Below are 24,080 nucleotides of genomic sequence, written 5' to 3'. Positions count from 1 at the left end.
ACTCACCAGTCCTGTTAGATCCTGAAATCCTGTCACTAGTTTTCACATCTACTTTCAGATCCAATGACTTTTCCTCAATGAAGACAAATTGCTGGACCACATTCCTAGAGATTCCTGTCTAATTCTCCCCAGTCCTGATATCTGCCTCAGATCCCTGTGTTCCTCAAACTCTGGGAGCCCATCTCAAACTATTGCATAATGCTGTAAGCTCATCCCAGTACTTTAAGATAGGATTGTCAACTCCGGCTGGGCATATTCCGGGAGATGTCGGCGGAAGAGACATCGCAGAATCCCGGCAGAGTGGCGGGAGTGGGTGACCCGATGCGGGGGGGAGAGGGCAAAGTCCAAAACTCCAGACACCAGCAGGAGGGGAAAGATTTCTTTGACGCACATAAATGAACAAAAGTACTTTGTATCCTTGTTTAGAATTGGCTAGTTCAGGAACTGCTGCGTACGGGTGCGCACTGGAACCATGACCAGGTGCCCTTTAAAGCAATCGCTGCTGAACCCTCACCCTCGCTGGCTCAGACCCCGGTCTTTCCACTTGCCCCCCCACATACACACATACCTGGGGGCTCCTGAAGGACCATCCTCTGAGCGCAGACACACCCGGCAAGCAGTCATCTCGGACTCTGCTCTCTGGCCAGTGGCAACCTTGGTCTACTCCCTCCTAATGGTTACATTAGAAGACTCACACGCTTCATCCTTGGGACCATGGCCTCATGCCTGCTTCCTGCAGAAGCGCCAATTCCCCTGCCAGCTCACACTACACTCAGCTCGCCACTGGCAAAAGAAAAAAAAGGCAGGGCATTAAGCAGCTACAGCCAGGAGCTCAGTACACGTGCGCAGCTGTGATGTAATGTGCTATCACGCTGGCTGCACCTGTGCGAGAGTGCCGTCTAGCCTGCTTGCGAAATGCCGTTCAGTGAAATGGACGTTCTGGCTGCTGGGACAGGAGTCCATCAATTAATGGGGAATCCTTACATTTTAAAATCTTCCAAGCTGCTTTTAATAGCCGCCCAGGAGATTGGGGGCGATTCCAGAAGTCTCCTGGCCATTCCGGGAAGGTTGGAAACCCTACTTACAGACCTCAAGGTCACCCCAGGGCCCAGGGTAGTACTAATCCTCACAACACCCCTATTCTCATAAAATGGGAGTCATGCCATGTGACATTACTAAGATGTATTAAAAACACAATGCTTCTATTTCACAAAACAAATACAATGAGACTTAAAAACACTGGTAAGCATTGTCACTATTAGCTCCAAATCATGGAGAATGATATGAAACACCAGGAAGCAGATTTTCTTGGCAATGCTTTTTTATTCTCTTTAGAACTGCTCCAAGTTTTCCCTTGAGTGGGTTCTTGTACTTTCATGAAATCATAGCAGGTGTTCGTAACATTCAGTTTCCCCTTGGCTCTCAACTTTCCAGGAGTTTGTACCAGGAAATAAGAGATCCCTACGGATAACAGCAAATGCAATACATTAGAAACTACTTAAAAAAGACAAAAACACTGAATATGAACTTGTCTGTATCTCATTGCTAGTTAATTCACTTTCATGTTCTGCGTACAGAAACACCAACATATATATCCTATATATTTTGGGACATTTATTATGTTAATTATCAGAAATGCAAAACAGCCAACAGTTGCAAGATACCTGGTATTATTGTAGCACAGCATGAGCAACTTGGAGAGTAAACCAGGAAACAAACAAAGTATTTCCAGACTAGCATAATTACTCTGTCACTAATACAGTATGACAGCCATACCGCAGTTCTTTATATCGAACTAATATATTCGTACTACTTCAACAGTCATCAAACATTTGAAGTGCAACAAGCCTACGACACTATTTGAAAGAAAGCAATTGGTCTCAATTGCTTTAAATGCTGTCTTACTTCCAGCATTGGATCCCACTTTGCTTGTACCCAGTTTCTCCTTTCTACTGTACCTCCCTCTTCTCTCCATACTTGCTTTGGCATTTACAGTTCCTAAAGCAGCAGAGTTAACGGTTACAATATTGAGCACAAGCCCATAGGAAAACAACTTGTACCCAGACTCCACAAACACCAGTCTCTGTGAAATAAAGTCCCAACGGAGGTTCATCTCCCCACATTCTGGCTCTGCTACTCTCTTGCCTGGTGCAGGCCCAGATTTCTGGACTGTCATCTCTCTATTGTCTCTCTCTCGAAACCAGTAACATGTACAGAACCAGAGAATTTTACAGAAGGCTGTCATGCCTATGCGGGATCTTTGTAAAAGCTGTCCAACATGATCTCAGATCCCCAGATTTTTCCCCAATAACCTTGCAAATGAGTTCTCTTCAAATACACGTCCAATTGGCTCTTGAAAGTTCCTATGAAATCAGATTTTGCGACCCTTTCAGGTAGAGTTCCAGATCATAACAACTCTGTGTGAAAAAAATTTCTTCAAATTTTCCCTCTAGTTCTCTTGCCAATTATTTTAAATCTACTTGAAAAAAGGGAGCAGTTTCTCCCTACTGGGTCTTTCAAAACCCCTCATCATTTTGAACACCTCTATTCAGTCTCCCCTTAATCTTTGCTGCTCTAATGAGGACAATCTCTCAGCTTCTTCAATCTCTCCACATAATTGAAGTCCTTCAGCTCTAGTTTCATCCTGGTAAAACCCCTTTTGTACCCTCCCCAAGTCCTAAACATATTTCCTTAAGTGTAGTGTGGTGTCTAGAGTTGTACAATACTCCAACTGAGGCCTACCCAGAAGGAAAAAACAGTTCGGACCAGTATTCTTATTTCCCAGTTTTTACTGGTGTCCCATTTTAAGGTATACAAGACTATTTCGGACCAGTACTCTTAATTCCCAGTTTATACTAGTATTCCGTTTTAGGTATACATGACCAGTTCGGACCAGTATACTTATTTCCCAGTTTTTACTGTTTTATCCTTCTGGGTACTGTTGGGAAATAGAGACAGTTTAAGTGAGTTATATTGGTATTTGTGGGTGCTAGGAATGAGTTTTAGCTTTAAAGTTTAAGTTTGATTTGTATTTATGTATCTGTGTTAAGAAAGGTCAAATTGAGTTTTAGTTTCTCTTCAAAAGGCGCTTGCATTTCTAATGAGAGTTTTATGACTTAAGAAGTTAAGCAAATGCAAGAGTAGGAAAAAAGTGCTGTTGCCTAGCAGCAGGGGTCCAGAGAGAGAAGTCCCTCCCACAGACACACAGAAGAAGAGAAACAGCAGTTTGATTTTTGGAAGCTGTTTGAGTTCAGTTGGTTTTGAAAGTTGCTGCCAGGAGAGACTGGAGCAAAGGGGTCAGATAGCCACTCCCAAGCTAAAGACCCCAAATCCAGGGGAGTGGAACAGGAGAAAGTTCCAAGAAGACCTTCTAGAGAAAGGAAGGACAGGAACCTGGAAAAGGCCCTGTTAAGTGAAGTTAAGAGTGAGGGGCAAAGAGAATGGCTCCAAGCTTCAGGTTTAAAGAGGCAAAAGCTGCAGAAAGCAGATTTAAAGCAAGAACAGCTTGTAAGAGGCAAGAAGGTCCAAAGAGACAGCTGAAGGTCTACAACTCTTTGCTTTGGGCATGTGAAGCAGTGGTACTGTTGACAGGAGAGAGTGTGTGGAAGACAGCTTGAATGCATGTGGTGATCCAGGGAAGAGGAACATCAGAAGAAGAGTTTGAAACCTTGGAGGTGAACACTTGTGAAAGGCATCTGAGAGAAAGCATCAGTTTAGGAGAAGATTCCGAAGCGAATTGATTGGAAACCCTCATGTGAATGACGGAGTTCAGTGAGACTGGTTGACTCATGGTGGGACAAGCATCAAGGGGAGTTGATGAGAGATCCATAGTATCTGATTGAGGTAGTATCTGTCACTTGGTTTCAGAGTATGGTGTGTCTGACCACAGGTCGCCTTGGTTTACAGTCGTGTACTTACTGTGAACATTAAAGTATAAGATAGTTTTTGTAACTTGTGTTGTCCTTACAAATCTGTATATAACTGTAAAGTATAGTTGTGGGTGAAGGAGTATTGTAATAGTTGTAATAATAATATTGTAATAGTTTTCTTTTTTAAAAAGTATTTTATGCTTTTGTTAAAAGTTCATTAGCTGACTCCGGTGACTCTGTTCAATAGACCCTCTCCACGTATCTAAATGAACAAATAAAAGTTAGGATTTATCAAGCTGGGTTCCACTCTGAGATCAGGCTTGTCCAGTGGTAACCTCAGCTGGGGACCATAAGTACCCAGTAATTTTCAAAGGTTTAGCATGACTATACGTTTAGTATGCAAGGCTCTTACACTGTCTTTTGTGCATTATCTGTCTAATTGGTGCCTCTGCTTGTGCTGTGCGACTTAGTTTCAGGTTTGTAGGCTTATAAAGATTTTATTGCATGTACACTTCTGATGGCTTACAGGCACTTTAACAATGGGAAGCAAACATTATAGCAGCTGTGGAGACAGTATATTTACATGTAAATAACAGAAGAATCAGGGGAACTGGAAAAGGCCAAACTACATGTTTAACCAGTAACAGATAACTGGCATCTTTGTTAGAGTTAGCAATGGTATTCTGAATCCTCTTGCTACTTAAACAAATATGGACTAAAATCTCAGGCACACCTCTCCTTGCAACAGCAGACATTGATTCTGTGCATGAAAATATGGCTGATAGACAGTGTGAGGAACTCGTTTTTGGAAAATTTGAAGGACATTGAAGTTTGGACATTTTTACTCATGAATTATTTTTAAAAGTTTGTAATATTAATTTGGGCTGTGAATATGCCATTTTTCAAGAAACCATGTGTCAAGATAGATGTCTGGGAGGGAACACCTGGAGAGGGAATGGATATACTTTGCATAAGTTAACAAAGAACTGCTGCTGCCAGGCTAAATACTCTCCCTGATTGGTTAAAAACACCTGGCCTGAGAAAAGTATTCTCTGAACATCTTAGTCTTTAAAATTCTCAGGCAGATTGAGTGTGTGGGTGCCTTAGAAGCAGGCTCTGCCCCACCGTTGTCTTACAGGCAGGCTGGCGTGAGTTAAACTTTCCTCAGAAACATCTCATCAGGATAACTCATTTGTTTTTCTAAAAGTCTGCAAAGTTGTGATTAATAAGAGTCATCAAGGATAGCTTCACCAAAAAATCCATCTGAAGGAACTTCCAGATCTATTGTGACCAGAATTATGTTAGATCAACAGCATCAAGATCGCTTCAAATTTTATCCTTTAAAAAGAAAAATTCCCATACTCCAGCCTCTGCACGGGGCTATGTTTGTTTTGTCCTGCTTTGTGCTTGTGTGTGTGTATGGGGGTTCAAAAGGGAATGGGTGACCATCAGGAACAGTAAAAGACTCAGGGAGGTAGTGCAGGAGTCCCCTGTGGTCATCCCCCTCTCTAACAGATATACCACTTTGGATACTGTTGGGGGGATGATGGCCTCTCAGGGGAAAGCAGCAACAGCCAAGTTCATGGCACCGTGGATGGCTCTGCTGCTCAGAGGGGCGGGAAGAAAATAAGTGGTTGGGCTATAGTGTTAGGGGATTCAATATTTAGGGGCGCAGACAGACTCTTCTGTGGCCACAAACGTGAATCAAGGATAGTATGTTGCCTCCCTGGTGCCAGGGTCCAGGATGTCATGGAGCGGCTGCAGGACATTCTGGGGAGGGAAGGTAAACAGCCAGTGGTTGTGGTACACATTGGTATCAACAACATAGGTAAACTAAGGGATGAGGATCTGCAAGCTCAGTACAGGAAGTTGGGAGATAAATTAAAATGCAGGACCTCAAATATAGTCATCTCAGGATTACTCCCAGTTCCACGTGCTAGCGAGAGCAGGAATGAGAGGACTGACCAAAAGAACATATGGCTGGAGAGATGGTGTAGCCGGGAGGGTTCAGATTCTTGAGGCACTGGGACTGGTTCTGGGGAAGGTGGGACCTGTACAAACCAGATGGGTTGCACCCAGGCAGAGCAGGGACCAGTGTCCTTGCAGGGGCTTTTGCTAGTTCTGTTGGGGAGTATTTAAACTAGTGTGGCAGGGGGATGGGATCCCAGGAGTAGGATCAGATAGATCAGATTCAGATCAGAAAAATGGAGGTAGAACATTAGCTAGGGACGTTGTGATACACATGGAGTTACCAGAGAAGCAACGTTTAAAAAGTGTCCAGCAAGGGAAATTAACGGGGTTAAACTGTTTATACTTCAATGCAGGGAGTATTACAAACAAGGTAGATGAGATAAGGGCACAGGTAGACACATGGCAGCAGGATGTCATTGCTGTAATGGAGAACTGGCTAAAGGAGGGGCAAAACTGGCAGCTTAATATCCCTGGTTACAGAGTCTTCAGACACGATAAGGAGATAAAAAGGAGGGGGGTAGCACTAATGGTTAAAGAATCAATTCCAGTTGTGAGAAGGGATGACATACTAAATGGATCAACAAACGAGGCTTTATGGATTGAGCTTAGAAATAAAAAAGGGGCAGTCACACTACTGGGAGTATACTACAGGTCCCCAAATAGTGAAAGGGAGATAGAAGAACAAATATGTCGGCAAATTTCTGCTTGTAAGAACAAGAGGGCAATAATAGAAGGAGACTTCAACTATCCTAATATTAACTGGGATTCAAACAATATAAGGGGCACTGAGGGAGGAAAATTCATGCAGTGTGTCCAGGAAAATTTTTTCAACCAATTAGTGACAAACCCAACGAGAGGAGATGCAATTCTAGACCTAGTCTTGGAGAACAAAGAAGGGCAAGTGGATGAAGTGACAGTTGGCAACCATATCAGGGACAGTGATCACAGTTCATTTAGATTTAGCATTACCATGGAAAAGGACAGAGATAAGGCAGGAGTAAAAGTCTTGAACTGGGGGAAGGCAAATTTTGCAGAAATGAGAAGGGATTTGGCTGAGGTGGACTGGACAGCACTGCTGGAGGACAAAACAGTGGAAAACCGGTGGGAAACACTAAAAATCAAGATCCTAATTGTACAAAGTAGACATGTCCCCTACAAAAATAAGAGTGATACTGCCAGATCTAGACCTCCCTGGTTGTCTAGAGGAATACAGGGGAAGATCAAACAGAAAAAGAAAGTGTTTGATAGGCACAAAGAAATAAGCACTGCAGATAGCCTAGATGAATAAAGGAAATGCAGGGACAAAGTAAAAAAGGAAATAAGGAAATCAAAGAGGGGGCATGAAAAAAGATTAGCAAGTAAAGTTAAAGATAACCCAAAGATGTTTTACCAATGCATTAATGCAAAAAGGTTGGTTAAGGAAAAGTGGGACCTATCAGAGATGAAGATGGAAACTTGTGTGTAGATGCACAGGCTGTGGGAAGGGTTTTGAATGAATATTTTATCTCCGTGTTTACAAAGGAAAGGGAGAATGTAGATATAGTAGTCCAGGAGGAACACTGCGAGATATTGGATGGGACAGTCATAAAGAGAGAGGAAGTACTAGAAGGGTTGAAATCCTTGAAAGTTGATAAGTCACTAGGGCCAGATGGATTGTTTCCGAGGGTAATGAAGGAAGTCAGGGAGGAGATAGCAGATGCTCTGAGGATGATTTTCCAATCTTCACTAGATACAGGGGAGGTACCAGAAGACTGGAGAAATGCAAACGTAGTTCCATTGTTTAAAAAGGGATCAAAGGAAATGCCAAATAATTATAGGCCAGTTAGTCTTACATCGGTGGTGAGCAAATTAGTAGAATCAATCCTGAGAGATAGGATTAACTGTCATGTGGAAAGATATGGACTAGTCAGGGATGGTCAGCATGGATTGGTTAAAAGAAGGTCTTGCCTCACAAACTTGATTGAATTCTTTGAGGAAGTGACAAGAAGGGTTGATGGAGGTAGTGCATTGGATGTTGTGTACATGGATTTTAGCAAGGCATTTGACAAGGTCCCACATTGCAGATTGGTCGGGAAAGTAAAAGCCCATGGGATTCAGGGTAATGTGGCAAACTGGATAAAAGGTTGGCTTTGTAACAGGAAACAAAGGGTAATGGTCAACAGATGCCCTTGCGAATGGAAAGTTGTCTCAAGTGGTGTTCCACAGGGCTCGGTGTTGGGACCCTTGCTGTGTGTGTTATATATTAATGATATGGAAGTGAACGTGAGGGGCACGATTGGGAAATTTGCAGATGACATAAAGATTGGCCAAGTAGTGGATATTGTAGAGGATAGCCATAATCTCCAAAACGATATAGATGGGTTGGTGGAGTGGGCAGTAAAGTGGCAGATGGATTTTAACATAGAGAAGTGTGAGGTCATACATTTAGGGAGGTCAAACAGTTACAGGGATTACACAATAAATGGGAAATACTAAGAGGGGCAGATGAAGTGAGAGATCTTGATATACAAGTGAACAGGTCCCTGAAGGCAGCAGTTCAAATAGACAAGGTTGTAAAGAAGGCATATAGAATGCTCTTCTTCACTGGCAGTGGTATAGAATATAAAAGTAAGGATATAACGTTGGAATTGTATAAAACACTGGTGGGGCCACAACTGGAGTATTGTGTGCAGTTCTGGTCACCACATTACAGGAAGGATGTAATAGCACTGTAGAATGCAGAGGAGGTTTACAAGAATGTTGCCAGGGTTAGAAAAGTGTAGCTACGAGGAGAAATTGGATAGGTTGGGGTTATATTCCTTAGAACAAAGAAGGCTGAGAGGTGACTTGATTGAGGTGTACAAAATTATGAGGGGAATAGATAGAACGGACAAGATAAAATTGTTTCCCTTGGTGGAGAATTCTAGAACTGGGGACATAGATTTAAGATAAGTGGCAGAAGGTGTAGGGGAACATGAGGAAGAACTTTTTTACACAGAGGGCAGTGGATGTCTGGAATTCGCTGCTCAAGTTGGCGGTAGAGGCAGAAACATTAAACTCTTAAAAAGTACCTGGATCTACACCTTAAGTGCTGTAAGCTGCAGGGCTATGGGCCGGGTGCAGGAAGATGGGATTAGAAAGGGCACCTGGGTGTCCTCGGGCTGGCATGGACAAGATGGGCTGAATGGCCTTCTTCTGTGTTGTAACTTTTCTATGGTTCTATGGTTCTAAATATATGTTTTTTAAAAAAGAGGAAAATTGCAACACTTCTAAATTACAACTTATATGTTAACCGGTTCATTAATTTGTTTTTTTTTTAAGTATTTTGTTTTATAATATATCAATATTCTTTCTGTGTTTACTGAAAAAACTTGGTTTGAGTCTTTTTGGGCTGGGAATAACAGTGCCAAAGGTAAATAATTGACCAGTTTTGTGGGTGAATTAAACATGTAAGCTATTGTTATGGCCTATGGGGAAGTGGTGCTAGAATTAACTGTGCACTCCTCCCATCTTGGTCTGTAATATAAGGCAGAATTTTTAGGTCGGCAGCCAGGCACATGCCCGACCCCGTCAGACATGAAATTGTGCAAGATGACCTCTGGCGGGTGTCCCAACATCATCTCGCTCTCACGCAATATTTCGGTCGGCAGGTGCGCACAAAAGTGGGAAGCGGGCCCACCAACAATTAAGAGGGCTATTAGTGTAACTAAGTTGCAATTGTCTCCGATTTTTCGTCTTCCATCCAACCATACAGTTGACGGACGGACAAATCAGCCAGGTGGACTTTGCATTTTTCATGGAACCTCACCCAAGGGCAGGATGAGGTTTCTGTTTTTAAATAAAAAAAACTACGGACAGCATTTTTATCATGTATACGTTCAGGTATGCTTGGACATTTTTCTCCTGGTTTTAAAAACTTTAATTGTTTTCAAGTCTTCAGCTCCCTGAGGCAGCTCTCTGCCTTCAGAGAGCTTTCATTCAGTGCTCACCCACGCTTATGTCAGCGCCCGCCCTCCTCCCGCCCCCACCCCGGCAGTGCTGAGCATGTGCTTCATGCTAGCTGGCCATTAATTGGCCAGCCAGCATGAAATCGCGGTTGGAGGCCAATTGCGGTCAGTGGTCCGTTCTCTGATTGGCCAATTGCGCCCGCCTGCTAACCTAAAAATTCTGCCCATAAGATTAGGGTCTCTCACGGGATTTGAAGCATGGGCAATGAATGGTTGAATGCAGATTAATAATAATTTTTAAATGATAAAAAGACAGATACTAGGTTTCTGATTCATTTGTAACCAACATGGATTTTGTAAAGATGGAAGACTTAGCCCTGACTGGTTTACAAGAAGTAACCAAGGCTAAGCTAAGGGAATTGACAGATAAATTGAATTTAGAATCAACCGAAGAGGCGAGAAAAGCAGACATAGCTGAGGTAATTGCACAGCTTTTGAAATTGGATGGGATACAAGAAAGACCACATTCTTCAGGGGATGAGTCAATTGAGTTAGCTAGGATTTGGTTGCAAATGAATATAAAAAGGAAATGAAAAAACTTAAACTTGAACAGGAAAGAACAGAAATAGAACGAGCACTTAAGCAGCTAGAACTGGAATTTCAGGCAAGAGAAAAGGAACAAGAATGGGAATACCAGCTTAAAAGGCTGGAATTTAAAACAGAGGCACCAGAGGCATTTTGCGGATGGACTTATCTCAACCCAGATACCAGTGGGGAGATGTTTGAATTTGTATATGCCCTGCCAAACTTACAGGAAAGGAACGTAGAGGCATTCTTCATTTCGTTTGAGAAGATGGTTAAGCAAATGAAGTGGCCAAAAGGAAACTGGATATTGTTCCTGCAAAGTAGGTTAGTGGGCAGAGATTATGAGGTTTATGCATCACTTTCAGAAGAGGTGTCTATGGGTTATGATCCAGCAAAGAAGGATATTCTTAGTGCAAATGGGTTGGTCCCTGAAGCATACAGGCAAAAATTTTGAAAAATAAGGAAGCAGCCTGGGCAGCCCTACATTGAATTTGAGAGGGTAAAGCAAACTAACTTTGATCATGGATACGGGCACTAAAGGTAGAGGCCATGTATGAGGCCTTAGGGAAATAATTCTCCTGGAGGAATTTAAAAATTCACTCCCTCCAGTGGGAGAGAACCAGAAGGTTTCAACAGCTAGACAGGTGGCAGAGATGGCTGATAACTACGAGCTTGTTGATAAATCCAAACCCTTTTTCCATCACCCCCACAAACACAAGGAGAGAAAGTGGAAGGGTGAAAGGAAGGCAAGTTGCCAGAGAAGAGAAGGGACAACTGAGAATGTGCTGAAATTTCCTTCTCAGACCAGAAAGGAAAGTTCTGAGGGTGGGAGTGACATCTGAAGGCCTAAGGATTTCCATTGTAACAAGGTGGGACACATTCATGGAAATTGGTGGAAGTTACATGGAAAATCCATGGGACTTATTGGGGTACGTAAAGATTCAGGAAAAAAAGCCCCAACTGAAAATATAACTGATTAAGTTGTAATATCAACTGCAGCTGCGAATCCAAGTGTGAACACTGATGTGAACAAGATACCTGAAAGCCATAGGGAATTCTTGTCAAAGGGAAAAGTAACTCCTATTCCCCAAGTGAAGTCAAGGGAACAGAGCAGTTGCAGGAAAAGGTTTCAGGAATTTTTCCTTCTTGCGTCATGACCCGAGCAATGGCTAAACAAGTTCCATCTTCAGGGGTAAAATTGGGACCACAAACAGATATTTGGCTATCTGAAACTTGCTTTGGGGCTCTGGACAATCCAAATGAAATGTTCAGTAAGTCGTCTCTGACTGAGGCTGAGAAAGCCAATCCAGAATGAAGTAAAGTTTCTCAAACAAAGATGAAGGAATTGGCAGGTTAAAAAAAAACTGAAATCCAAAAATTTCAACCAGGGTATGAAATGTTACTGTTACTGCCTTTACAGTAGGATCCCCTGAAAGCATGGTTCAATGGCCCATACAAAGTAGTTAAGAGGGTTAGTAAAAGAAATTATTTGACAGACACCCCAGATAACAGGAAAAAGAATTGTCTATGACACATCAACATGTTGAAACCATACCGTCAAAGAGAGGACGATAGAAAGGAGCAGGTATGTCAGGTAGTAAGGAGAGTGGAGGATGAAGGAGACAGTGAGAGGGAGGCAGAAGGAGATTTAGACAGTTCACCAATTGAAGCTCCTGCTGTTCGATTAGCTAATTCTGAAATATTAGGACAGTTAGACACCATGTTCTCATACTTAGAGGTAGGACAATGAGAAGATCTGGTGAGGTTGCTTACGAAATTCAAAGGAATCTGCAGGGAAGAACCAGAGTGTACAACTTTAGCCACGCATGACATGCATATAGGGAAGCTGTCTCCTATAAAACAACAGTCTTATTGTTTAAGCCCAGAGAAACAGGCTCAGGTAGAAGCGGAAATCCAACATGTTGAAAAATCACTTAATTGAACCGAGTCAAAGCAGCTGGAGTTCTCCAGTAGTGTTAGTATCTAAACTTGATGGGTCAACCAGATTCTGTATAGATTACGTAAAGGTTAATAAAACAGTGAAACATACGCTTACCCAGTCCCTTGTTTAGAATATAGATTTACTGACAGGATACTGGCAAGTACCTTTAGCATCACGAGCTAAGGCTTTTGTCACACGAATGGGCTATGCGAATGCGAAGTGATGGCACTTGGGCTAAGACATGCTCCAGCCACTTCCCAAAGACTAATGAATCAGGTTATAAGTAATGTTCCTAACTGTGCTTTTTCTGGATGATGTATTGGTTTACAGCAGCAGTTGGGGAGATCACTTAAACCAATTGGAAGTCTTATATAAAAAATTACAATCAGCAGATCTCGCAACTAACTTTGCCAAAAGTGAGTTTGCAAAAGCTTGAATAACCTACTTTTTTCATTCATGGAATGTGGGCTTTGATGGCTGGGCCAGCATTTATTTCCCATCCCTAGTTGCCCTTAAGGAGGTGGTGGTGAGCTGCCTTCGTGAGCCGCTGCAGTCCATGTGGTGTAGGTACACCCACGGTGCTGTTAGGGAGGGAGGGCCAGTATTTTGACCCAGCAACAGTGAAGGAACAGTAATATATTTCCAAGTCAGGGTTGACTTGGAGGGGAACTTCCAGGTGGTGGTGTTCCCATTTATCTGTTGCTCATGACCTTCTAGATGGTCATGGTCATGGGTTTGGCAGCTGCCGTCGAAGAAGCCTTGGTGAATTCCTGCAGTACATCTTATAGATGGTACACACTGCTGCTACTGTGCATCGGTGGTGGAGGGAGTGAATGTTTGTGGATGAGGTGCCAATCAAGTGGGCTGCTTTGTCCCGGGCGGTGTCAAGCTTCTTGAGTGTTGTAGGAGCTGCACTCATCCAGGCAAGTGGTGAGTATTCCATCACACTCCTGACTTGTGCGACAGGCTTTTGGAGGTGGGGGGGTGGGGGGGGGGGTGTGGTCAGGAGATGGTTACTCATCTCAGGATTCCTAGCCTTGATTTGCTCTTGTATCCACAGTATTTATATGGCTAGTCCAGTTCAGTTTCTGGTCAATTGTAACCCCCGGGATATTGATAGTGGGGGATTCAGTGATGGTAATGCCATTGAACATCAAGGGGCGATGGTTAGATTCTCTCTTGTTGGAGGTGGGCATTGTCTGACACCTGTGTGGCATGAATGTTACTTACCACTCGTCAGCCCAAGTCTGGATATTGTCCAGGTTTTGCTGAATTAGGACATGGACTGCTTCAGTATGAGAGTCTCAAATGGTGCTGAACATTGTGCAAGCATCAACAAACATCCCCACTTCTGATTTTTTGATGGAAGGAAGGTCATTGATGAAGCAGCTGAAGATGGTTGGGCCAAGGACACTACCCTAAGGAACTCCTGCACTGATGTCCTGGAGCTGAGATGACTGACCTTCAACAAACACAACCATCTTCCTTTGTGCTAGGTATGACTCCAACCAGCGAAGAGTTTTCCCTGATTCCCATTGACTCCAGTTTTGCTAGGGCTCTTTGATGCCCACTCAGTCAAATGCGGCTTGGATGTCAAGGGCAGTCACTCTCACCTCACCTTGGGAGTTCAGGTCTTTTGTCCATGGTTGAACCAAGGCTGTAATGAGGTCAGGAGCTGAGTGGCCCTGGCGGAATCCAAACTGGGCTTCAGTGAACAGGTTATTGCTTTAAGCAGTGCCGCTTGATAGCACTTGATGACCCCCTCCATTACTTTACTGATGATCGAGAGGAGACTGATTGGGCAGTAAACGGTTGGGTCGGATTTGTCCTATTTTTTGTGTACAGGACATACCTGAGCAATTTTCCATACAGCTGGGTAGAAGCCAGTGTTGTACTGAAACAGTGTGGCTAGGGGCATGGCAAATTCTGGAGTATAAGTCTTCGGTATTATTGCCGTAATATTGTCAGGGCCCATGGCTTTTGCGGCATCCAGTCCCTTCAGCCATTTCTTGATATCACGTGGAGTGAATCAACCTGGCTGAAGATTGGCATCTGTGATGCTGAGGAGCTCTGGAGGAAGCCGAGATGGATCTTCCACTCAGCACTTCTGGCTGAAGATAGTAGCAAAACCTTCAGCCTTATCTTTTGCACTGATGTGCTGGGCTCCCCCATCATTGAGGATGGGAATATTTGTGCAGCCTCCTCCTCCAGTGAGTTGTTTAATTGTCGACCACCATCCACGATTGGATGTGGCAGGACTGCAGAGCTTAGATCTGATCCGTTGGTTGTGGGATTGCTTAGCTCTATCACTTGCTGCTTATGCTATTAGCACGCAAGTACTCCTGTGTTATAGCTTCACCAGGTTGACACCACGTTTTTAGATATTCCTGGTGCTGCTCCTGGCATGCCCTTCTTTGCACCAGGGTTGATCCCCTGGCTTGATGTTAATGCTAGAGTGGGGGATTTGCTGGGCCATGAGGTTACAGATTGTGCTCGAGTGCTGTTCTGCTACTGCTGATGGCCAATAACGCCTCATGGATGCCCAGTCTTGAGATGCTAGATCTGTTTGAAATCTATTCCATTTAGCATGGTAGTAGTGCCACACAACATGGTTGAGGGTATCCTCAATGTGAAGACGGGACTTCGTCACCACAACGACTGTAAAGTGGTCACTCCTACCGATACTGTTATGAACAGATGCATCTGCGGCAGGCAGGTTGGTGAGGATGAGGTCAAGTATGTTTTTCCCTCTTGTTGGTTCCCTCACCACCTGTCGCAGACTCAGTCTAGCAGCTATGTCCTTTAGGACTCGGCCAACTCGGTCAGTAGTGGTGCTACCAAGGCACGTTTGGTGATGGACATTGAAGTCCCCCACCCAGAGGCCATTCTGCACACTTGCCACCCTCAGTGCTTCCTCTAGTGGTGTTCAACATGGAGGAGCACTTATTGATCAGCTGAGGGAGGGCGGTACATGGTAATCAGGAGGTTTGCTTGCCCATGTTTGACCTGAGGCCATGAAACTTCATGGGGTCTGGAGTCGATGTTGAAGACTCCCAAGGCAACTCCCTCCCCACTGTATACCACTGTGCCGCCACCTCTGCTGGGTCTTTCCTGCTGGTGGGACAGGACATATCCATGGATGGTGATGGTAGTGTCTAGGACATTATCTGTAAGATATGATTCCATGAGGATGACTATGTCAGGCTGTTGCTTGACTAGTCTGCGAATTAGCTCTCCCAATTTTGGCACTAGGCCCCAGATGTTAGTAAAGAGGGTTTTGCAGGCTCGAAAATGCTGAGCTTGCCATTGTTGTTTCTGGTGCTTAGGTCGATGCCCAGTGGTCGGTCCAGTTTCTTTCCTTTTTTGTAACTTTGTTGCAATTTGTTACAACTGAGTGGCTTGTTAGGCCATTTCAGAGTGTTTAAGGCTCAGCCACATTGCTGTTGGTCTGGAGTCACACGCAGACCAGACCAGGTAAGAATGGCAGATTTCCTTCCCGAAAGGACATTAGTGAAGCAGATGGGATTTTTACAACAATCAACAATGGTTTCATTAGGCTTTTAATTTCAGATTTTTATTGACTTCAAATTCCACCATCTGCCCAGAGCATTACCCAGGGTCTCTGGATTACTAGTCCAGCGATAATACCACTATACCATTACCTCCCCTTAAGGCATGTCATAGGGCAAGGACAAGTACTGCCAAGAGCAGCAAAGGTACAGGCTTTGGTAGAATTCCCTGCCCCTAAAACTAAATCATGAAATTTTTGGAATGTGTGGCTTCTATTGTAAGTTTGTGCCAAATTTCAGCACAATAGCTACTTCACTAACAGACTTATTACAAAAGAAGTCGAAGGTAGTATGCTCAAGGGAGTGCCAGACAACTTTCGAGAGGTTGAAAGTAATTTTGAATCATGAAACTGGTGCTGGCTGCCCCTAACTTCACTAAACCCTTCAAGGTGGTAATCAATGTCAGTGACTTGGGATAGGTGCAGTCTTATTACAAGATGATGAATCAGACATAGAAAAGCTAGTGGGATACTTTTCTAAAAATTTAAATTGGCATAAAAAAAAATACTGTAGAAAAGGAAACCCTGGGATTGTTACGGGCTTTAAAACATTTTGAGATATATGTCCAATTTTGAGATATGTGCAAAGAAACCTTAACACATACTTAACATAATCCCCTGGCCTTTATAGAAAAATTTAAGATTCAGAATGCCAGACTATTTCAATAGAGTTTGTTACTATATCCTTATAACTTGAAGATTGTTCATACTGATGGAAAAGATAGAAGCAAAATACTGCGGATGCTGGAAATCTGATGGAGTTTTAATAGGCCTAGAAGTTCCTTCAGGCAGATTTTGTGAAACTGTCCTTGATGACTCTTATTTATCACAACTTTGCAGCTTTTTAAAAAAACTGATGAGTTATCCTAATGAGACGTTTATGAGGAAAGTTTAACTCACTCTAGACTCCATGTAACACAAAGGTGGGGCAGAGACAGGGAAAGAGAGTCTTTTTCTTGCAGCTTTCTTCCTTTAAGGCACCCACACTCTCACTCTGCCTAACAGTTTTAAAGACTAAGATGTTCAGAGAATAGTTTTCTTAGGCCGGGTGCTTTTTAAGCAACAGGAACAGTCTTTAGCCTGGCAGCAGTTCTTTGTTAAGAAGATAAACAAAGTATAAAATGTGTTTTATTACAAAACATATAGAACATATATTTATAAAAATTTTAAACATGTAGTCATCCATTCTCTCTCATTCCTTATACAGAATCTCTGTATGGGTTCTGATCTTTTGATTTCTATATTATACTGACAAAAATTACATTTTGGCTAACGCATCAGCAATTACATTATGCCACAATCAGCATCTTCTTTAGTCTGTAACACTGCCATTAATACTCCCTTTGACTTGTTACTTGACGTCTTTGAGCTCCCATCTATCCCTGACCTTCTATTTTGCTCCACCTGCTCCAGCCCCCTTAAACAGTAGCCATCACATTTCTGATAAAAGCAAAAAACTGCGGATGCTGGAAATCCAAAACAAAAACAAAAGTACCTGGAAAAACTCAGCAGGTCTGGCAGCATCTACGGAGAGGAGCACGGTTAACGTTTCGAGTCCAAATGACCCTTCAACAGAACTAAGTAAAAATAGAAGAGAGGTGAAATATAAGCTGGTTTAAGAGGTGGGGGGGGGGGGGGGGGGGGGGTGTGTGTGTGCTGTGGTGACAAGTAGAGCTGGATAGAGGGCCAGTGTTAGGTGGAGATAACCAAAAGATGTCACAGACAAAGGGACAAAGGTGTTGAAGGTGGTGATATTATCTAAGGAATGTGCTAATTAAGGGCAGAAAGCAGGACAAGCAAGGTACAGATAGCCCTAGTGGGGGTGGGGTGGGGTGGGGTGATGGAATCAAAAAAGGCTAAAAGGTAGAGATAAAACAATGGATGGAAACACATTTAAAAATAATGGAAGTAGGTGGGAAAAGAAAAATCTATATAAATTATCGGGAAAAAAAGGTGGGGGCGGGGGGAATTGGAAAGGGAGTGGGGATGGAGGAGAGAATTCATGATCTAAAATTGTTGAACTCAATATTCAGTCCGGAAGGCTGTAAAGTGCCTTGTCGGAAGATGAGGTGCTGTTCCTCCAGTTTGTATTGAGCCTCACTGGAACAATGCAGCAGGCCAAGGACAGACATGTGGGCATGAGAGCAGGGTGGAGTGTTGAAATGGCAAGCGACAGGGAGGTCTGGGTAATGCTTGCGGACAGACCGAAGGTGTTCTGCAAAGCGGTCACCTAATCTGCATTTGGTCTCTCCAATGTTGAGGAAACCGCATTGGGAGCAATGAATGCAGTAGACTAAATTGACGGAAGTGCAAGTGAAATGCTGTTTCACTTGAAAGAAATGTTTGGGCCCTTGAACGGTGAGGAGAGGGGAAGTAAAGGGGCAGGTGTTGCACCTTCTGCGCTTGCATGGGAAGGTGCCGTGGGAGGGGGTTGAGGTGTAGGGGGTGATGGAGGAGTGGACCAGGGTGTCCCGGAGGGAACGATCCCTGCGGAATGCCACCGGGGGGGTGAAGGGAAGATGTGTTTGGTGGTGGCATCATGCTGGAGTTGGCGGAAATGGCGGAAGATGATCCTTTGAATGTGGAGGCTGGTGGGGTGATAAGTGAAGACAAGGGGGACCCTATCATGTATCTGGGAGGGAGAAGAAGGTGTGAGGGCGGATGCGCGGGAGGGCCCTGTCAACCACCGTGGGTGGAAAACCTCAGTTAAAGAAGAAGGAGGACATGTCATCACATTTCTACTTCTCTTTAGCTCTGAAGAAGTTATATAGATTTGAAACATTAACTCTGTTTCCCTCTCCACTGATGCTGCCAGACTTGTTGAGTTTTTCCAGCATTTTGTTTTTATTTCAGTTTTCCAGCATCCACAATATTTTGCTTTTATCTTAATATATTTTCTGTATTTACTGAAAGAACCCTGGTTTGAGTCTTTTTATGCTGGGAACAACAGTGTCAATGGTAAATAATTGGCCAGTTTTATGGGTGAATTAAACATTTAAACTCTTATTATGACCTGTGGAGGAGTGGTGCTAGAATCAACCGCACACACCTCCCATCTCGCTCATAACATAAGAACAGTCCATGATCCAGTAATGCATGCTGGCTTACTGCTGAACCGGTCTGTTGATTTCGGTTTCAGATTTTCTACAGCAAATGTTGAATCAGGTGAAATGGTCAATGAATCTGAGTGAGGAACTCCATGATCTATAAACCCTTCAGCTAACTGTTCGACGATTGTTGGGCATCTGATGTTGCCATGAGAAAGACCATGCACTGATGGGGAAAGGCAGGGTGCAGGCGGCGATAACTTCTTGCTGATCTCCCAGCATTCGAAGACATTTTGTGGATAATCAAAAATACAAAAATCTCAATTTTCCTCTGTATGTAATTAGTTTTCAGTTGTGATTTATATGAACTATTGATCTGCTTGCTGACTCCACACTGCATTTAGATTAAATTGTTCACAATGTAAAAATGAATAAGATTTCCACAAAAGTGGTTAAGAGTCTTAAAATCTGGTTAGGAGTCAAAAACGGACAATGTATTTAGAGTATTAAAGTATATTTATAAAAAGACAGTTGAAAACACATTATAATCAGGATCTTGCATTTGCATTTTAAGATCAAGTTTTGTGTTCACCTACCCGAGTATTGGATAGCTAAGAATTATTTCACTCTTAATATCAAGGGCAGGGCACAACCGACAGAGTGGGACCACTTTTAAACCATCCCAACAATGTATCTTTTATGTGATATCGTCCATACTAACTAATTTATATCGACTAAGAACAGCACTGAAACTGATCAAATTCATTTCAAATACAGCACTTACAGCTATGAGAAAGCAGAAATATCAATTTCTACTCCATCAATTTTCGGCTGAATTTGAAGTTACATAATAAGGTCAAAAGTAGGGATGTTTGCTGATGATTGTACGGTGTTTACCACCAATCACGACTCTTCAGATACTGAAGCAGTCCATGTCCAAATGCCACAGGACCTGGACAACATTCAGACTTGGCTGATAAGTGGCAAGTAATATTCACACCACACAAGTGACAGGCCATGACCATCTCCAACAAGAGAGAATCTAACATCTCCCCTTGACATTCAATGGCTTTGCCATCGCTGAATCCCCCACCATCAACATCCTGGAGTCACCATTGACCAGAAACTTAACTGGGCCAGCCATAAAAATGCTGTGGCTACAAGATTCTGCGGTGTGTAACTCACCTCCTGACCTCTAAAACCTGACCACCATCTTACAAAGCACAGGTCAGGAGTGTGATGGAATACTCTCCACTTGTCTAGATGAGTGCAGCTCCAATGACACTCAAGCAGCTCAATATCATTCAGGACAAAAGAGTAAGCTTGGTCGGCACCCCATCCACCACTTTAAACATTTGCTTTATCTACCATCAGCGCACAGTGGCAGCAGTGTGTACCATCTGCAAGATGTACTGCAGCAACTCAGCAAAGCTCCTTCGACAACATCTTCCAAACCCGTCTATCACCTAGAAGGACAAGGGCAGTAGACGCATGGGAACATCACCACCTGCAAGTTTCCTTCCAAATCACATTCTATCCTGATTTTGAACTATATTGTTGTTCCTTCACTGTTGCTGGGTCGAAATCCTGGAGCTCCTTTTCTAACAGTACTGTGGGTATATCTACAAACAGCTATAAGCTAAAAGGCAGTTAAGGATAGGTAACGAGTGCTGGCCTTGCTAGTGAAGCTCACATTAAAGAACAAAAAAGTAAGGTGGTAAAAGGCAGCTATCTTGTATTTTACAGTTGAGGTTAATATGGGATTTGGAATCATTGAGAATTCTGAGTTATATGCTTGGCTCACATACATATTTTGACTGAAGTCCATGTTATCTTTACAATCTTTAATACAACAGGCATAATGAGTTTAACTTTTAAGGTCCATTTGCCAATGCATTACCTTACTTAACGCTTTGATATCATCCCATTACATGCAAGATAAAATGTAATTTCAGGTGACATTTATAAAAATTCAGTCTTCAAACAAAATTGATTTCACAGCAAATTAATTAAAATGTACAGCACCATCTTCATTCTGAAGAGGCCAAGAAAAAAAATCACAAATTATTTCAGAAACTTAAGTACATATATGTTTTTTATTTCCGTATGTGTAATAAAAATTACTTTCGTTGCTATTACACTGGATGAGCACATTTAATGCAAAAAGAGAACCATAATCAATTTTGCAGACTCAATACCAATACCAACCAGTCTAAAATACAGATAAATAATGGTAGAGAAACATTTTAATCCACCTTTAGATCAGAAGTACAGAAGAATTTGTTGCCTTAAGACAAACCTGGTTTAAAGCTCAACCTTTTCCCTTGTGACTAAATAGAAAAGTATACACGTAGTCATTTTTTTTGCGATTTCCAGGAATGCTGCAGCTGTGACAGGTTTCGTATCTTCTCTGCTACAGCAGCTAACTCATATTTTGGGCAATGAGAATTGGTCTGGATACAACATGACAGACCTCTGGAAAATGCAGCAAAATCCAGTCCACGCTTAACTCTCTAAAAGGGAAGAAGTCATTGACATGAATTACAGGTAATTTTAACCACATAAATTCTCAAATTAACTGGATGCCTAGAGTACATCATCTTCCCAAATAGAGCTAATATAGGGTGAAAACAATTATTCTTTTTACAACATTTAAAATGTATCACACCCAATCCTTTTGCATTTCATGCAACATGACAAGTAAGTGGATGCCAAAAACAGAAAAATATTGTGAAAGTTAAACTACTTTTGAAATTTCAAGATATTGAAAAAGAAAGTGTGACCAAGCAGAACTTGAACCTGCTGGGAAGGAGCAAAAAATGTTTAAACTTGATAAATTTAATATTCTTCAGTATTTGATATCAATAAATCACAATGCTTCTGAAGCTTACATCCATAGCTCCAGTGTGACATATATTCAAGATGGATATCAGTAATAGTTTGGTAGTAGATGGTTTATAAGTAACATATATGGTTAAGTAAGTGCCAGTAACTGTAGCCAGTGTAAATTTTCCTCATTCCCCCGGTGTTCCATGCGTTCTTCAATCTATTTAAATTATGTCCATACATAGGAATGCTATCACTTCACAGTATTTTGTACATGGATACTATCCTACACTTATGACACTAAGCATGGAATGAGTTGCAGCAGATTGTTGGCTAAGGCCCTGTGCAGGGGGGAAAGAGAAGAAGCAGATAGGTTATACTGGGTTATACCTCCTCCTGCAAATGTGGGATTTAGGGATGGGAATCAGGATTTATTTATCATTCTGATTGGCAAGGTGATTTTTTTTTCATGGGATGTGATGATGGTGATGGCAGTGGAGAGTGGGGCAGAGGTTGGGGTACAGGTGTGGTGAGCAGAGCTATATTCCTAATAACAATTGCGTCAAGCAGATCTCCAAGAACTGGCCCTAAGTTTCCAAACATTTTTACAAGATTTTAAATTACGCATTAACATATCTTGCAAATCATATAACTTCTTGCTTGCATGGTGGGACTTTTCTACATTATGGACACGCACAGCAAAAGTTGATCAGCCTAACAAGTGGTCCAGAAGATTCTCAGTATCTGACAAGCAGGCCCATCAGAAACGAAGCTGAGAACAGGCGCATATCCAGTACACTCTGTGGTTACTGCTCTCCAATATTACACTCATGGAGCAATGGATTTTGCACAGCCAGCTAGGAGTGCGGCATGTTTGATGATTTTGAATTGGCTTTCCTGTAACCAGTCATTTCTAAGTGTTTGCTTCCAAGCTTATCCTGATTCCTGCTAGGTTGTCTGGCAGCCCAGAGTCTCATTGCCAAGTAATTTTTAGGATTATGGTGCTATCTGGCAAACATGGCATATAGGGAAGAAATTGGTCTGGAGAGCTTTCTAATTTGAGGACGCAAAGTGTTTTAAGGGCTAGAGAGGGTAAGATTGACTGTAATTTTCAAGTGTTGCTGGGTCCTAAAGGTATTTTCTGATTTACAATCTAAAACTCATCCCTTTGACCAAACTTGTGGTCACATGGCCCTTTGGTTCCATGTCTTACATCAATCAGCCATTTTCCTCTGTGAAGTGCTTAAGATGATTATTTCTATTTTAAAGCTGTTATATAAATACAAGTTGATGCTAATTTGGAAGTACTGGAACAAATCTAACAGCCATTTGCATTGATAAAGAGTTACACAAGGATTCAAGAGGTGAATACAATGCACTGGAACTCAGCTGAGTGGTGGGTTTGAGCAATAACATTAGAGTATGGGTAGGTGCATCACTGCAGCAACACCAACCAGAGTGTGGGCCATGATGGAGAGGGGATCAAATCATCTAAGTTATGGAAAATGAAAATCTTGTGTGGAAATTTATATGTCTTACTATATGAGATGAAGCAAGAAAATATCTTTGCTATTCATTGCTGGGAAAAAGAGACAATCGAAGCTTTTCGCCTAGCACTCAGGACAAATGAAAGCATGCCAATTTCAAAGGGAACAACATTTAATGCTACATGAGTTGGCTGGTTGGCAAGTCAGCTCTGGTTGGTTGAGACGTTGCCATGGTGAATGCATCAGGTAGCTCATTCCATCAATATACTACAAATTTCTTGAAATCCTGCAGTAATTGCAGTACAAATGATACCCACTTTTCTGAACATCATGTACTTTTGGCAGTAAGGAAGACCATCAGATTGAAATTAGAACCAGCCTTTATGTTCTTACTGTTTACAAATGATGTAGGTTTAACTGTAAGAATGAAAATAGCACATATTACGTAAAACAAATAACAGAGAATGTGTTAATGGCTGTAATCTAAGCCTTGGTGGTTGATAAATGTCAAATTACTCAAACATCAGCACAACAACTGACTGCCATTTCCAAATTACTGATTATATGAGTGCCTTGCAACTCATTTGCAGATTTCATCTACATTTTTCAGGTGTTAACCCATATCCTTTTGAAATTGAGGTTTCTTACCTGCCGCACTTAATAATTTATCATTTTCCGCACAGCATCAAAGCACTTCCATTTATCCGGTATGTAAAAGGGTTCAAAGATGTGCGGGAAAGGGGTATCATATCCACAGACCCTGCTGATCGGTGCCTCCAGATTAAGAAAGCATTCTTCCTGTAAATTACATAAAAAAAGGTAATATGAGCACAGGATTCAGTGACAATCAGATTTTGTC

The 24,080-nt window shown here is 42.4% G+C and overlaps 1 protein-coding gene across 4 annotated transcripts in view; it reads right to left on the bottom strand.

The window, feature by feature from the left end:
• Nucleotides 1–1,299: 1,299 nt before the first annotated feature.
• Nucleotides 1,300–24,080, bottom strand: part of bckdhb (branched chain keto acid dehydrogenase E1 subunit beta) — a 358,392-nt gene continuing 335,611 nt past the window's right edge. For 2 of the 4 annotated variants that reach the window (XM_041188861.1, XM_041188862.1), the window contains 2 exons: nt 23,870–24,019; nt 20,619–21,421 (listed from right to left, as the gene is read on the bottom strand). In XM_041188861.1, coding sequence (XP_041044795.1) covers nt 23,879–24,019 — 141 coding nt within the window. In that variant the 3' untranslated portion in view covers nt 20,619–21,421; nt 23,870–23,878. Of the gene's footprint in view, nt 1,462–20,618; nt 21,422–23,869; nt 24,020–24,080 lie in introns of those variants that run through there. The other 2 variants (XR_005943144.1, XR_005943143.1) reach the window with 2 other exon arrangements.

This window comes from Carcharodon carcharias, chromosome 5 (assembly GCF_017639515.1).
Source record: "Carcharodon carcharias isolate sCarCar2 chromosome 5, sCarCar2.pri, whole genome shotgun sequence".
Lineage (NCBI taxonomy): Eukaryota > Metazoa > Chordata > Chondrichthyes > Lamniformes > Lamnidae > Carcharodon > Carcharodon carcharias.
The sequence above is the reverse complement of the archived record's forward strand: the minus strand, read 5'-3'. Positions and strand labels throughout refer to the sequence as shown.